The sequence below is a fragment of the Pristis pectinata genome, chromosome 2, assembly GCF_009764475.1.
Source record: "Pristis pectinata isolate sPriPec2 chromosome 2, sPriPec2.1.pri, whole genome shotgun sequence".
Taxonomy (NCBI): Eukaryota; Metazoa; Chordata; class Chondrichthyes; order Rhinopristiformes; family Pristidae; genus Pristis; species Pristis pectinata.
In genome coordinates this window covers 128,891,315-128,908,950 of record NC_067406.1, presented here as the reverse complement: position 1 = coordinate 128,908,950, position 17,636 = coordinate 128,891,315, and the positions used below count along the sequence as shown (strand labels likewise).

Sequence of the window (17,636 nt, the reverse complement as noted above, 5' to 3'; positions counted from 1 at the left end):
CTTTCACATTCAATCACCCTGACTATTGATGGCTTGGCAGGTGTGGAGGTGGGGAGGGGGATGAGTGTGGAGACTCATCAGCTGTCAAAGCGTCTGTGAGTATAGAGGGAGTCTGCCCTGTGATAACACAGAAAGCACACTCACCCGCTCTGGAGTGCTGGAATGCCAGGGGTCTATGGTGGAAAGTGTAGGTACAGGGGCACACTTATTTTTGGAGCAACAAAGGACCTGTCCTATCAACACTATTTCACTGTCCAAAGAAATGCCTCAGCTAATTTGTTGTTTTTAATTGAGAATTCTATCACATCTTGTTCCTAGTTAAATGACAACTTTACATATCTGAATGTTGGCTTGTATTTTGCATCTGCACCAGCTTTCTTGGCAGTATTTGCAGGGAGTAGGATTTACAACAAACAATCCAAAGACCTGGGAATACTACGAACACATAATGGTGAAGACGACAACAGCCTGAACTCTATTGAAAATGAAATATTTTTGGTAAGAATTTCTGTCGTAATCCAGGTAACAATTCTTCCACAGCAAGTGGTCTGCAAGATAACACAATCATGGCTGGAAAATGTAGAGGCTTATGAGAATATTGCTGGAATTAGGAGCTTCCAACAATGTTTATCAGGCACCAGCATTCTATTCAGACCATTGCTCTGTAACTGCAGAAAAGTCCCCTTGGTCATAGAGTTGTACTGCATGGAAATAGGTTCTTTGGCCCATCTAGTCCACACTGATCATCAGGCATCCATTTACTCTGATCCCCACATTCTACTACTCACCTATACACTGGGGATGATGTACGTTAGCCGATTAACTTACCAACCCATGTCTTTGGGAGGAGTTGGAGCACCCACATGGTTACAGGGAGAACATGCAAACTCCACACAGACAGCACCAAAGATCAGGGTTGAACCTGGATTGTTGGAACTGTGAGGCAGCAGCTCTACCAGCTGTACTACTACCATGTCGTCCTATGTAGCCTTGGCAATTATGACTGCATCTTATACCCTTTTGATGAGCAGAGGTATAATATCAATGTAAAAAATTTGGGGCATTACACCCAAGAGAGGTTCATGGCATTGAACTTTATTATGTAACAGATTAGTGAACAAACGGTGTGTACTCAATACCCTTTGCTAGGAGGTTGGTGTCTAACCTTTGCATAATGTCAAAGGCTTCTATCTGGGGAAAGACTTTACAGCACAGTATAGTAAGAAAAATGGTCAGCCTGATAGTAAAGCTGTCCTGCCACACAGAAGAAAAGTTTAATAAACTGGGTATCATGAAGAAACTGAATATTTGGGTCTTGCTTTGCTAGTCTGCTTTGTTCAGCTGCTTAAATTCATCAGTCAAATAGAAGCTAAGCATTCATTCAAAAGTTAACAGAGCCAGAAGGTCGACAGAGCTCCAATACTTATCCCAGGCTAAGCCAGGCAGTTTGCAACCTTTGTGTCCTACTGACCAGGTTGAACCTTTGACCAGATATTCCTCCGAGACACCAAGCCTCCTAACATCTATGCAATATTGCCCACTTCTGCTTCCGTCTCAATAAATCTGCTGCCAGAACTCTCAATCATACCTTTATTATTTCTCTAGATCCGACTATTCCTCAGCTCCCCTGCACTGCCTCCGACCTTGTACTGTGAGAAAAATCTGCTGAACAGATATTCTTGTTCCTGCGATGTAAGTAACACCATTTTCCATTCACCAATCTCCCCACCAGCAACAGCCCCATCTTTAAGTACTGATTCTAGTTTTCACATCCCTCTTTATCTCCGTAGCCTTTTCCAGCATGACAACCCTTCCCCCCTCACCATGATGCCTATGTTGCTCCAATTTATCACTTTTTGCACCACTCCACCACTATACTTCAGCTCTTATCTCCACATTTGCCTCCAAAACTCCCTCTACATTTCTATTCCTTTCTCCTTTAAGATGTTCCTTAAAGTCCAGCACTTTTACCAAGCATTTGGTCATATACTAATATTTCTTTATGTGTCTCAGTGTCAAATTTTGTTTGATAATGTTTTAGTTAAGTGACTTGGGATATTTTACTGCATTAAAGGCCACTGAAGCAGTAAAAGTAACAGCAGTCATGAAAATACATACATATGGAGTAGACAGCCCTGTGAGTTATCAATTGGTATTATGTGAAGTTACAAATGGGCTGTTAATGAAGCCTTTCAGATTGATTTATTACCCTGATGTTGAGCAGAAACTGGTGGCCATATAGCAGCAACTTTTCTCAAACCCAGTAGTCATGCTGAGCTGGATGAACAGTCACATAATACAAATGAAAAAGAAGAAATGTCTAACACTTAATACAGGTGAAGGTACAACACACCAAGTTGGATCATGCATGTTTACTCCAACATGACCCCTCTAGTCACAGCTGATCGAGTTTTGTAGTGAAATGATAAAAACAACAGCTAGCTTCTTGGTGACTAATGCCTTTGGCTCCCAGCAGCAATCCATGACCCAATGGTCAATTACTGCCCATGCAGTAAATCCATACGTTCAAACACATTAAAAAAATATAAACAATGAGGCCAAGAAGCTGATGCTTAGACTGTGACTTGTCATGTGACATACTCAACAGGAATTTGTTGGATGCAGACTTTTGCACAATTTCAGAATCCAGAGGGCCATCAGCCTCTATGTGCATACCTGAAAACTTGACACTTAACCCAGGTACTCTGCCAATTTATAAAAATTAACTGGATGTCCACGGACTTTATATTGATTTTCAGATCACCTGGGCTTGGACAAGTGCACGCAAACCTGAACTCAGGTCTTGCAAGTCACAGACTTTAATTGTTGCAATGTGCACCTAATGTCAGGGGTTGATCTTGAACCGACTGGAATCTCCAGCCTGCAACCCGGTTGACCTCAGGGTCAACACACAGGAATGGTTCTCAAGAATATCCATCTGTGAAAATAATTTATGGATGCTGAGGACTCAGCAGTCTGCTCAGTGGGAAACAAGGCAATAAAATTACATCATTACTCATTATCACCGATGGTACTTTTTAAAAAAGAAAACCCTACCAAAGGGGTATTGTGCTGAGATTGGTGACGGATATGAAAGATCATCAACCTTTATTTCAGGAAACAGATAAACAGAAGCAGTACAGTGTCAAGAGATGAATGCACCTCCTGCTTCCCTGAACAATCACGGTTTGGATGTACCTTCTCACAGAGCGAAAGCACAGTACGAGCTTGAATTACTGCAACCTGTTCTTCGTTTCTCAGGTTCTGAAACATAAAGATGGGCAAAATATTGTAACAGAGTTTAGATATAAGATAAGATATATATTTATTAGTCGCATGTACATCAAAACACACAGTGAAATGCATCTTTTTGTGTTACTGAGAATGTGCTGGGGGCAGCCCACAAGTGTCATCACTCTTCCGGCGCCATTCAAATTCTAAAAAAACAGTCGTTGTGACATGCCCAGGAGATCAAACAAAATGAACATTCATTTAGATGCTCCTCATTACTTTGTCTCTTCTCAAAGTAAACTCTACATAAACTGAGTTCTAATACATATTACACATACACAAGTGTCAAAGTAGGCCCTTTAAGTTTCTAAGTCCACTTCAAAACATATTAGGACATCCGAAAGTGCTTTACATCCAATGAACTGCACTAAAGAGAAGTCACTTTTGTTCTGTGGGAAATGTCCCAAACAACTTGTGCAAGTCCCAAAAATAGCAATGAGCTGACTCCCAGAAAATGTGTGCCTCATGATATTGTTTGAGGAACAAATTTCAGGTCAAGTGAGTTGGGATACTTCTTTGTAAAGGTACTATTTGATCTTTTATGCTAAACTTAGAGTGCTTAAGTACTGTATACAGTTTCCAATGGCTTCAATCCAATTCCTGGGGCATTGATGCAATACTCAGGACTGTCAGAAAGCAACGGTCACTGGGCCTGCGGGCTTGAAGGTAACAGGAATGGAAAAATCACCCAAGGTGGAAAAGTGACAGTACAGGTCCTCCCCAGGTTACAGCAGGTTCTATTCCTGTGGACTGCCTGTAATCTGGACAGTTTGCAGGTCAGAAATGCAGTTGTGAACCGAGTACCCACACGGCAGAGTTGCCTGCAGCCCCGCAGCAGCTGGCAAATGCACCCTGCCAAATGCTTGTTCATATTAATGAGCTGCATACAAATCATGCATTTGTAAACTGGGGAGGATCTGTATTGGGAAAAGTGAAAAGAATTCTGTCCCATTGCTATTGTATGACACCTGACCTGAGAAAGCCTCAATGTCGTAAAATTAAAAAGTATTTCACTTCAAGAGTTATCATTTACCTTATCCTTTGAGAGCTACCTTGGAGCATTTAAAGATGACAGTATTGCAATAGGGTTTATCATGCTTTATCTGAAATTAAACGATGAAGGGATCACAGACAACACGGAATGAAAGGCACAAACAACATGTGATGCTCAGAATCGGGATGACGTAAGAGCTCCAGGCAGAGTTTCATTGTCTGAATTAGTCTTACCCCATTATCTCCTAGGATATCAAGTTTCTTCATTAGATCAGGAATTACCACATCCTGAAAGAAAGGATTCTCATCATTAATAAAAAATTAGATCTTTGCAACGACTGGAATATCAAAAGGATAGATCAGTTAATTAAAACTAAGGGTAATGTAATTAACTTCAGTTTATGGTGCTGGAGAGGATTTAAAGTTAATTGCTTTTCTTAGATATATGCCTTTCTCTATCTAACTGTGGGGGACATTTTTATTGGTAACATCACATGGTGAGTCGCACATTTAAGATTGAATACTGTATCATGTCATGCTGCCATTCCTCATAAAACTTAATCCTGCAGGGACTGAAACATTTCACAGAAATCTTTAGCCTCTGGATAGGTTATAGTTGGGGGCCATTTTGAAGGAGCTCCAGCTAATTTTTGGTTGGTGTGAATTCCTCTGAAGAATTTTAAAGATACAAAGGACAGATTTCCCTGGATATCCTGGGAACTTCCTCAATGTACCCCCACGCAGCCTAAAGGGAGGGGTCAATCATCATCCTGGAGAAAGCAGAACAGAAAGCATGGGCAGAATCAATTACATAAAAATATAGTAGAAAAATGTGCAGTGTTATCAACCAAATGTTGACATCAAGCCACACTTAAGTTTCAATGGGATCTGCTCTAAAACCCACAGACATCTGGACAATCCACTCATTACTGGCCCCTGGTCAACAATAAAAAAGAAAAATGGACTCACATTTATAAAGCACCTTCATGACTTTAGATCAGCCCAAAGCAAGCAGCAAATGAAGTACATTTGTATTATAACCACTATTGAAATGAAGGACGTGGCAGCCAATTAGTGCACAACAGATTTCTTCAAAATATGATATCAGCTGGGTACAACTCTCATGGCCTGCTTAGAGGTGGCAGCACAGGCACTTTTACACCCACTTGTGAGAGCTCGTTGCATTAATAGAACACCACTTGACCATTCATGGTCAAATATCTATGCATTAACAGGACACAAGTTCCAATCACCTCCATTTGAATTAGAGTTGCAGTTCCAAGAGGAACAGGATTCTACATTGTCCCAGAATGCCTCGAGAGCTTGCATAATGCAAAAGGCAGCATTTTTTTGCCACAGTTTACAAGTGGTTGAAATGTACAAGTCTCCGTGCATCAAACTGTATGGAGCAAAGTTAACGTCTCCAGACCATAGACAAAAGCAGACTCTGACAACTATCAAGCTCACCTTAATGCCCTCCTGCTGACAATAAAGCTGAAGGGCACTTCCATTCTCAGAAAACGCTGACATGTGCAAGTTGTAAGCTGGTGACCTTCGCTCCCGCTCCTACAAACGGGAAATACATCTGATCAGTTTGCCATTACAAAAATGGAGACAGAAAAGAAACCTATGCACAAGAACTAGGAATCTTAAAAAAGATTAAACTTTGAAATGTATTAACAGCTGTGAACTCAATTTTACACCCAATGTTTTCACTCCTTCATATTCAGACCAATTTTAATATTGTATAATGTTAATATTAAAAAGGGCTCTCAGTTTCCCTGAAAAAATAGACTATCTTACACAACAATAGATATTTAAAAGAATCGAACACAGCTTTAAACACATTAACACAGTAGAAGCTTAACTCACATAATTATAAGTAATTTTTTTTAAACAGAAAATCACAGCCTTCAACAAGATTATCTAGAAAAGATAGTTTGAGGATTTAACAATAACTGGAAACACCAGCTTCTGTTGTTTTCTCAAAACTTGGTGCTATCTATTATCTCATTTATGTTTTCCATACTTACTTTGCAACTTTCTTATGGAAGAATGGTGCTACTGAAATGAACCAGATGGAAAAACAAGGATATTGGAACTAAGTGGATTTCAGTTGAATCTTGGTCAAAAGCAGAACGGTTCCCAAAATGATTGCCAAATAATAGATCGCATAAGCTTATGCAACAAAAAAAAATACAAAGCTTTCAGGTTAGTGATCCTGCACAGCCTTGAACTACACGGTTCACATCAATATGAATGTTCATTTTATTATACAAAGCAACAACATTCGTACAAACCAAAGATCAGACAAAGTATTCTGAAAACTAATAATGATATCAAACAATATGATGGATATACTGCAAAGTAACTTCTGGTGCAATCAGAACCCTGAAATCCAAACGTGGGTCACGAAGAATGATACACTATTGCTGTAGAATTAAGTATTGTTTTTTTGGCAAGCCAACCGCATTCTTTCTCAGTACCACAGTTATTTTTAAAGCAGTTGCACCAAGCTCATGGGCTATATTGCTATATTATACTTTCCAGCCTCTTTGCAGCTCCAGCATTGAAAGGTATGTGAAATGCATTCTAATCATATGCAGAACAACATGGCAGTGTTGTGAAGCCCCTGGTTTTCTACCAGATTCTACAGAGTAAAATAAAAACCCGAAGCAAGTGAGTGTGTTATAAAACATAAAACGTGTATGTAGCATGATAATAAAGGCAGACTCAGACTCATTTATGTGAATAAGGTGATGAACAATGCAGGGTTATGAAACATAAATGATGAATGCAAGCAGTAGCAAAAACAAAATCTTTTTATTAAATTCAAAAAAATATTTCACTCTAAATTATAATCTATATAAATTATAAACTATTTATACATCTCAATTGTGTGCTAAAATTTTGTTGTAATATATTCAAAGACTTTCCCTGGCATCAAAACTCCAGGCAGTGAAAGAGCTTCTCAGCTCTTCCAAAATTAAACAACTAAGCATTAATAAAAGGCAGTGTTTATTAGCGCAGGGGGACAAGTGGCTGCACACCGTATCATTGCACAAAGGTCCTCCTTTTTGGTTCATACACTTCTGCTCCATTTGACACTTTACAAATGGAATGCCTTACTTCAAGCTCCAAGATTCTGAACTCCAGCAGCTCATTCTGATCCTTTGCATCTTGCACCTCATTCTGCAGTCTGAGCTCTTCAAGTTCCAATTTATGAATCTATAAGAAAATTAGAAGCACATGTAAATATTTTGGAACCTGCCTAATGCTATTTAGCTGTGTACACTCGACAAATTACATCACTTTATCGATCACCAAATGTGACACTCTGAAACCTTAAGAGGTTTCCCCTGCACATAATTACACCAATAACAATGGCTACAGGATTTTGAGGCCTGAATCTCCTGCTGGGTTGTGCAACCCACATAAAGCTGGAAAATTTAGTTCAACGATGCATAACTTCAATGAAATGCAATATAATGGAATTTCTAAGATCTTTGGTGCCTGTTTAAAAAACATTGTGTGAGAGGTGAATCATTCACCATTTGAAAACTTTAATGGGGCTTCTGAAGTGACAATGGGTATTGGTACAACTTTTAAAAGCTTTTGAATATAATTTCCCTATAACTTACGGAAACACTGATCAGTGTGCACCAATACAATAAGTAAACGGTTCACTACCGATACTTAGAAACCATTTATAGTTCACAAAAATCAGGTTACTCAATCTTAACTATACAAGACAGCATGCATGAAGGATAATGAAAGTTCTGAAATATTGCTTTATTGCACAGATCTGTGCCAGGTTTTGTGGTTAGTCATAGAGTAATACAGCATGGAAACAGACCCTTAGGCCCAAATTGTCCATGCCAACCAAGGTGCTCACCAAACTAATCCCATTTGTCTAAATTTAGCCCATATCCCTCTAAACCCCTCCTATCCATGTACTTATCCAAATATCTTTTAGATGTTGTTATTGTACCTGCCTCAACCACTTCCTCTGGCAGCTCGTTCCATATACACACCACCCTCCGTGTGAACAAGATACCCCTCAGGTCCGTTATAAAACTTGCACCTCTCACCTTGAACCTATGCCTGCTAGTCCACGTATGTCTATATGTTGGCATATGTCATCACTGTCTAATTATTCTGGGTTAGAAAATCTCCCAAGGATCATTCAGGGGAAATAATAAAAAGCAAACCAACAATGTAAACAGTGTTTCACTCATCCACCATAAACGGAAAAAAATGATGAAATTTAAGTTCAGTTGTCATGAGTGTGAAAAGGAACACAAGCAGGTTTTTGCCAATCTATGATTCAAAAGAATCCCACAAACCCACCAGATGGCCAAAGGGTAACAAGTGAAAGACCCAGATTCAATGCTTTACACACAGGTTGTAATGACAACAATGGTGGGGGTGGGGAAGAGTAAGATAAGGTGCAGCTACATCACTGCAAAAGATTTTGATGATGGACATCACAGTAATTAGAATGAGAAAACTGAACTAACCATTAATTGATTGGATTAATCATACCATGGCAGCCTTTGAATTTAAATTCAACTAATTAAATAATCTGTAATGTTAAAGAAAGCATGCCTCAGTAATGGTAACCACGAAGATTGCCATAAAAACTCATCTAGTCCACTCATGTCTTTCAAGGGAAGAAACTTGTTGTCTCTGCCAGGCCTGGTTCATATTTGATTCTGGCCCTTCAAGAATATAATTGACTCTGGAATGGTTTAGTAAGTCATTCAGTTGTTTTATAACTGCTAGCTGGCATGGAATAAGTACCTTTACCCTCTCAAGAACAAGAAATATTGGCCTTGATCATGCTGGGCACATCCTGAAAAATGAATACTCAAAACAAAGTGCAAGATGATATTAATTGCAGCTAATTTTAGCTCCTACAATAATCTCACCATTACACATAGATGCATAATGTATACTGTAATGACTAAGACAGATCATCTTAACAGGACAAATTCAGGCTGGCAGTGAGTATTGAACTAGTAAGTGTAGTGGTCCTTCAATCTGTCTCCACCCTCCTAAATGAACCCCGGCTGATGATACCTAAGAACATAAGAAATAGGAGCAGGAGTCGGCCATCTGGCCTGTCGAGCCTGCTCCGCTACTTAATAAGATCATGGCTAATCTGGCCGTAGACTCAGATCCACCTGCTCTATGTAAGGAGATAAAATGCTTGAAATAAGAGGCATAAATTCACAAAATCATGCTTCAGATGAAGTCACATTTTAAACCATCTCTTTAACACATATGGAAACATGACACATCAGTGTCACTCATGCCTTGATTGTAAAGAACATTTAAATGTCTTTAGATCACAAAGGGTCTATGTAAATTCAAGTTCTTTCTTTTCAACAGTCATAAAGAAATCAGGAGATATACTACCAGTTGGCTATTGCACATTTTAAACCATCACCCAGAGTTAAAATAAATACTTCCACTCCTCTTGATATCAGAAGAACAAAGCCATATTTCATTATACAAAGCATTGTCAATGTTTCTGCCAATACAGTTGCCCTTTTTAGTTGAAGAGGTTTCTGAAGAAAGGTTAAAAGATGCATATTTTGAGATAATTTCTGTCAGTCATTGGAGGTGATGGTTTCAAATTCACTTAGAAAAATAAACAGGATTTTGTTTGAAATGAATGACACACCAGAAAGCTGTGGGGCAAAAGAAAGATTTAGAAAGTTGAAAATTAAAGTTAAAACCAAAATAAAGATGAGGAAGAAGCAAAGAACCTATTTGGGAGAGAGAATGGAAAAGCCATGTTGCCATTTCAGAGTCTAACTACATAAGTACTCTGCATCTTCTGATTAATCACACTCTGCATCTTCTAGATTAATCACACAGTAACTATTTATTGGTGTAGAAATATCCTGAATGTTGCTTTGCTATAAGATTGGTGGAATTCCAGAGAAAGCACATTCGATTTTCCTAGACTTTCTGCTGAAAGCAAAGCAGAGAATTGGGAGACTCTCCATGTGACAATCCTATCCAACATTGTTAGAAGTGTGATACCTTCAAACATTAAAATCCTCCCAACTCTGTGAATAAAATGGATGCAGGGGCCATAAAGGCTCTCCTACATGATGAAAGACCAGCTGAAATAAATGGCAATTCAAAAATACTTCCTTTCAGCACCCACACACTGCAACGCCCCTCTGCGTATATCCCCCACACACCACAATTCTACCGGGCAGGGAGATTCCAATGTTGGTGGAAATTCTACACCATAAATTTAAACATACTGAATCCAAAACATATTATCAGTGAACAAAACCCTGATTAAGGGCACTGGAGACAACAAAAATTGGACATAATGCACAGGAGTTGCTGTGAGAGGTGTTGCACAGTGTGGTGTGAATGAATAGAGAGATGAGAATGAAGACCAAGAGCAAACAACGAGGAGAAACGAACACCACAAAAGGCAGATAGCAAAGGAAGAAAGAAGAATAAAAAATGGGGGAAATAAACTTAATTAATATTATGCAAACCAAGGAGACATTGAACATTATGGGTGAAGTATTAGGAATGACTACAACTCTCTGCTCATTGGATAACACTACTAACATCAGAGACAGCTGAATGTTACACACATCTGCTAATGCGATCAGCATCTCCTCTCAAGCCAAGATTTAATCTGAAAATAGTTAGGGAGCAGAAGAACATAAAAAAGGCAGCAAAATGAGTAATCTTTCAGATGATCACGATTGATTGCAATATTGCCTGAGAAAATACAACTACAGGTCTTCCCCAGGTTACAACAGGGTTCCGTTCCTGAGAACTGTTCATAACCCAAACAGTTCGTATGTTGGAAATGGACAAAAAACAGTGTGTGAGAGGTGGTCATAGAAACAGCCGTGATGGGAGCTTGAGCAGGCACAGGAAGAGCAGCCACCAGCTGGCTTCCCTGAATCAGCAAGTGAGCAAGTCTGCTCAGGGTTCCCAGCTCTGCTCGACTCAGTTGTTGCGGCTTGCGGGGTTGGGGAGAGAAATCACATGGAAGTGCCCCATTCCCACCCGGCAAAAGATGCCTACAACCCCGCAGCAACCGGCAAATTCATCCCATAGGTCTCCCAAACATTCGTTTGATGTATGGTCTGTCTATAAGTCAGCCATTTGTAACTTGGGGAGGACCAGTAATAATTGCAAAACATCAGTGAAGTGAGAACTCCTTAAGAAAAATACTAAGTGGCTCAAGTAAGTGTTGGATTCAACTGTTTTAATTAGTTTTTTTTAACATGTATAGTGTTTAATTTACTTCAAGTGGCTGCACAAGGAATGGCCGCTTACTAGTTTATTGGTTCGTCCATCAGGTGAATATGTTTTTTTTCATTGGTTGGTTTGGCCACAGGTATCTCATAGGTTTCCTGATTGGACTATCTCTTATCTCAGGTGTTAAAGGTGTCGTTTTTTGTTAATCTCTCTTGCTCCCCCCCCCCCACCCGGCCTGAGCTCATCTTTTGTTCCTTTGTCTCGGCTCATAAAAGCTAGTGCCACGTGCTCTGTGATTGTTTCTTTGTTTTAAACCTTTCCAATAAAACTTTGTGAAGCACCAAGTTGTTTTCAACTCATTCCTGGACTCCTGAAAGAACCTGTGGATTCGAAAATAACCGGATCCGACATAAACAAGCATTCACTATCGACGAGCTAGCTTATTTCATTCAACCATGATTAGCGATGGTCCTCACCTCATTTCTGTTCATTAATTCTGTCAGTCATAATGATGCTAATTGTCTACACAAGAAATTATATGGGGAAAAAAAGTGTAGAATTAATGAAATGTGTGAAAATACTACTATTGCATCATTTACCTTTTCAACCAGTTCCTGGTTGCTTCTAAAAAGTAACTGTTTATCTTCCACCCATTTTGAATCCTAAAATATACAAAATAGCAAGAAACAAGAAAGAAAATGCATTACAAAATTCCTGTGCAAAAAAAAACCAAAATCTTAAAAGATGAGCTGTATATAACTGTGGGTGTAAAGAAAGAAACATTTGAAAAAACTGTGATCATTGTGTTTTGCACAGAAGTTCCCCAAAATACAAATGGATTTAAATTGAGCTGTGTGATATTAACATGCAAAATCTAAACAGTTCTTTAAGGGGAGAACTACATCTCTGACTGCTACCTGTGCATGAGAATTCTCACAGGCTACTGTTGCCTCTTGCCTTACTGGATCCACTGTAGTTAATGGGACTGTGTGAAGGACAGTGTGCACATTGTATGCCAAATGCATACATTTGTGCTCGTGACCAAAGACATATTTCTGTTTTTTGAGCTTGGGCATAAGCTTCTTGTCATTTAAGTATAGTAGCAGCCGATGCAATCTCATGAAAGGACAGTGTATGTTAATATTACACAGCTCAACTTCATTACAAAAGGTCTTAATGAACTTGGGGGAAAAACTGCTTTTCATAGTTGTATTCTGAATGCAATTTCTCTGTTGATCTAACTAAGCATTGCAATCGCAAGAAATTCATTTTACCATTTGACTTATGCAGACTCTACACTTGAGGTTGAAAGTAGGCTTTATGCAAGTTAAAATTTCTTTACTTTTACATTTTGTTTGAGCTCAAGAAGCCTGGACAGCTGGGGTTAAAAATGACAGCGAAGCACTGTAAGATACAGCCAGTGAAACTATCCTGGTCTGCAGTTACTAAAACTAAAATTGATTTTGAGGGAGAAAATAACAGAGGTGCACTTTAATCAGTGAAACTATTCTTTCTATGTATTGAGTGCTATTAAGGTTTCAATAAAGAGCTCTACTTACACATCCAAATAAACGGAGGGAGAATTTTGGAATTGTGTGGGTGGTGAGGAAAGTGGAGGGGGAAAAAACATTACACATAAACTGAAATAATTTAACACATACGCAAAATAAACTTACAGTAAGCTGAACCAAAATATCACATAATTGTAGAAAAAGAAAATTACAGCTGCTTCAATAAAGTTAGAAAAATGTAAGTATTTCAATGTGCAACTTAACAGTTAATATGGTTATTTTAAACTGTTTACATTAATAACAGAATTGCTGCTGGATTATATGTTTCCAATGACTTGGAGTACTGACCCCAGGAAGTAGGGTGTGGGAAAAAGCATGGTATTACAATTATACATTCCAAGCTGCCACTTATCCAGCACTGATATGCCACTACTGCGGCAAATGTCATTACTGAACATTAAGCATCTGGAACTGATCAGCCATGCCAATGAAGAGGACAGAGTATGACAGGGGTTAACAGAACTCATACTGGTAGCACCTCCATTTTCCCACCATGGGAATTGATGCAAGAAAAGGTCTCATTGTATCAGCTAAATAAATCTATGAAACTTGCATGCACTGAAAGGTTTATTCTATTCCTGTCATCAGAAAGACTGACATTTCATTCCTGACATGAAATACAGCCGAGGGCAGGAATGGTGGGAGGCTTTTATGCCCTGTTTCGGACATGAATTTTGGAAGTTGAATACAACTCATTGTTACGACTGTACAGTGTCCCCAACCAACAATACATGTGATCATCAAATTTTGTTTGCTGCTGCTCCGGTGGAGCACTTTGCAATGTTTTGCATAAAAGGTGCATGTTCTTAGTTTATCAACAACAGTCACTCTTGCATTGTAAAGTCTGGCTATTGTAAAATGCAAACTTTATATTAAATTGCACCTCAAAGCAGAAACAACCATCTCTCTTTTGGGAAAACCAAAAAGACTAGGACATACAGTATATAATGAATGGTTGGACCCTAAGGAACAGAAGGACCTTGATGTACAAGTCCAAGGATCCCTGAAGGTGGCAGCACAGGTAGATAAGATGGTGAAGATGGCCACAGAATATAAGGGAGGTAATGCTACAACTGTATAATACATTGTTTAGGCCACAGCTAGAGTGCTGGTGTGCAGTGTGCAGAGGGGATAATCCTGGATGTTGCATGGGAGGGAGCACTTCAGTTCTGAGGAGAAACTGGATGGGCTGGATTTGCTTTCCTTGAAATGGAGGGGGCAAACGGTTGCCTTGAATGAGGCACACAAAATTATGAGGGATATAGATAAGGTAGAAAGTAAGAAATAATACCCTGTAGTGGAGGTGCTATAATAGAAGGTTTAAGATAAGGTTTAGAAGGGATACAAAGAAGAATTTTTTCCACCCAGAGGATGGCTGGAATCTGGAATGGACTGCCTGGGGTGGCGGAGGCAAGTACTTTCACAACATTTAAGATGTATCTAGACAAGCACTTAAATCACCAGAGGCAGAGGAGGCTATGAGCTAAGTGCTGGAAAATCAGGTGAGCATGGATGGGTGCCAGATAGTGTGCATAGATATGGTGGGCCCAAGTGCTTGGTTCAGAACTGTAAGACTCTATGTCTCTATGATGAAGTATGAGACTGCACTCTGACAGCACTGGAACGTTACATTCAAGGCCCTGTCAATAAACTGGACATCACACACCTCAAAATGGACAAATGATGGATTACCCTCATACAGATAAGTATAGCTTTGCCTATTAAGTGTGCTAACTGGGAAAAGTGGATGGGATGTGCAAGACAGAGGGAACAATGTGCCACACCTGTCCCAAATCTGCCGAAATCAAATCACTGCAGGGTGAGCGGGAGTGATCAGAAAAAAACTAAATCAGGAATCTGGCTCACCACACGTCCTTCCATGTCCTCACTGGATGGAATTCAATACTGTCAGGTTGCCATTTTTTTTCCTGGAACTTTATAACTGTGGAACACTTTCACTTCCTTATTCACACCTTTCTTAAAATCTTACAGCTTTTTAAAACGCAGGCTTTATTTCACCCAACCACTTCTTGATTTAACCAGTCCCCTCTCATTTACAAGGACTCCCTTTCAATTTAGACTTGAGTGGGATAGAACTTTGTTTGTGATCATTTGCCCAACTTGGGTACACACAGTCAAGGTTGTGTGTTTTACTGTACTTTAATGATTCAGTTCCATTGAAATCAGTGGCATACCATTTAGCTGCATTTAGCATAAGCAACATAATACAACTTTCTATCCTGCTGTGTCTTTAGACACCCTTCACAATCCATGTCACGTCACCTATACAAATGACCAAAGCATTTGTGATTAGCAAAGGATCTGCAATACAACTCAAGAACTTTACTCCACAACCTGCCAGCCAACATACAAAATAATATTTTCCCTGCTAGGGAAAATATTTTTTATTATGTATCTCTGTTCTGAATTGTATTTGAAGAGGAATGAAGAGTAACAAAGGGAAACAAACATTATAACAAACTACAATTCCTAAACTTGCTAGGAGCAAAATTCCTGTGTACAGCACAGAAAAAGGCTCTTCAGCCCATCATGTCTGCACCAAACATCAGGCACCTATTTAAACTAATCCCATTTTATTGTCCCCACCTACTCATCAACAAGAGGAAATTTACAATGTCTAATTAACCTACCAACCCGCACATCTTTAATATGCAGGAGGAATCCAAAGCATTCAGGGGAAACAGGGAAAATGTGCAAACTCCACACAGACAGCATCAGGGGTCAGGATTGAACCCAGGCCATAGGAGCTGTAAGGCAGCAGCTCTGCTGGCTTCGCCACTGTGCCACCTGATTCAGCATCAGGGTTAACAGGAAGAAGAGGAAAGTCAAAATAAAGTCACTTCATTCCACAGCTTTGAAACTGACCTGAACAAAAATCACGGAGCATCAGGCCCGCACTGATGTCTCAGCATTCAGCTGTAAACCTTCAATGGCCAAAACCTTCAGCTCCCAGCAGCCTTGTGGCATTCAGGGGCCCAGGTATGATGTCACAAACAAAAGGAAGGCTTGCATTAATAAGCGAGTGGAGCAGAAAAAGGACAGAGGTTAATTGTTTTCATAAATTAACGATAATTTAGTTTTCTTTGAAAAATTAGTCCTCTAAAGTATGTTTAGTTGTGATGCATGCATTGCACGATAACATTGTGTGTGAATGACCTGTTTGGAGTTTGGGAAAAATGAAGCTGTGTTTAGTAGAAGGAAGGTTGTCTGATCTTACAAGCTAGATTTCATACAGTCTCCAAGCAAGTTAAGAGCTGCAGTTCATGAAAAATAAGCCAAGGATGCCGGTGCACAATAGTATTACAGCCACTTCCACACGAAATTGCTCAGAGCCTTTTACCTGCCCTTTCTCGGCAAGTGATTTTTCCAGATCTTCAATTTTAGCTTGACAGCGAAGAAGATCGGCTTGGAGTTGTTCACGAGTCTGTTAAAACACAATTGCAATTTTTACAGAAATCTACAGCATGAAATTAGGCCATTTTCTCAATTGTTATTCCTTACTGGACTAATAATAACCACAGTCCCAGAACTAGTTTACATTACTATTCACTCTTCCTCTTGCAATGGCTTTATTTCCTTAAAAGATACTCCCTGCTTTAACATCTCAACCAACACAAGTGTCTCCCAAACCCCTTGCACCAAGTCAAAAGTGGCACGCTTTGTTGCTAACTTCTCAACCAGTGGGAAGATTTTCTCTGCAGCCCTACTGTAACCCTCTACCATTTAACAAAGATAACAACCTATGAGTAATTTTCATCACATCAGGAGACATAAAGCCAGTCTTAATTCACTGAAAACTATATGAGATAATTAACATCAAAAAGTTGACACTGTTTGACATTAGTATTCTTAAGAAGCTATTATAGATTATCAATATTAAACACATAGGGGAGAAATGTGCTAAATGCACGATGTAGTAATGTTATGCACCGAACTGTGCTTCTGAAATTCCAGACATTAATAGAATTGAAATTCAGAAGTGGGTTCAACACATGCACATCACAGCTTTAGCACATATAACAGAAGATTAATTTCTACCATGTAGACTTTAAATGATCTTGCCATATTGGCAAACTGTCATAAAATGTAACAAAGTTACATTCCTCCTTTCACATTCAGTAATTTCAGGCAGCCAGCTTTCCCTGTCTGAGAGAGAACTGGCCAGTTCTGATGTAAGATTATCCTCTCCTTAATGCTGCTTCTCTTCCCATAGATGCTGCCTGATCTGCTCCATATTTTTAGCCATCTCTTTTGTGTCAGATATGCAGCAACTGTTGTATTCTGTTTCTCATCTTCTAGCACGTTCTGTTTTTTTTGTTATTCTCTAACTATCGTCGTTCATCTGCTAACTCAATGGCTCCAAAAGCATAGTGTCACCAGGACGACCTTGGTCTGCACCCTATCACAGATGTTCCCTTTGTTCTTGCCACCTCTGCCACTCACTGCAACTTAACACATGTTTGTTTTCTCACTTCTCCAATCTTAAGGAAGAGGCATTGACTTGAAATG

At 39.4% G+C, this 17,636-nt stretch overlaps 1 protein-coding gene across 1 annotated transcript in view; it reads right to left on the bottom strand.

The window, feature by feature from the left end:
* LOC127582551 (janus kinase and microtubule-interacting protein 1-like) overlaps nucleotides 1-17,636 on the bottom strand; it is a 183,999-nt gene that overhangs the window by 46,782 nt on the left and 119,581 nt on the right. The window contains 6 exon segments of the mRNA XM_052037908.1: nucleotides 3,199-3,264; nucleotides 4,519-4,572; nucleotides 5,752-5,850; nucleotides 7,414-7,512; nucleotides 12,135-12,197; nucleotides 16,468-16,551. Of these exon segments, the coding sequence (XP_051893868.1) occupies nucleotides 3,199-3,264; nucleotides 4,519-4,572; nucleotides 5,752-5,850; nucleotides 7,414-7,512; nucleotides 12,135-12,197; nucleotides 16,468-16,551 (465 nt within the window).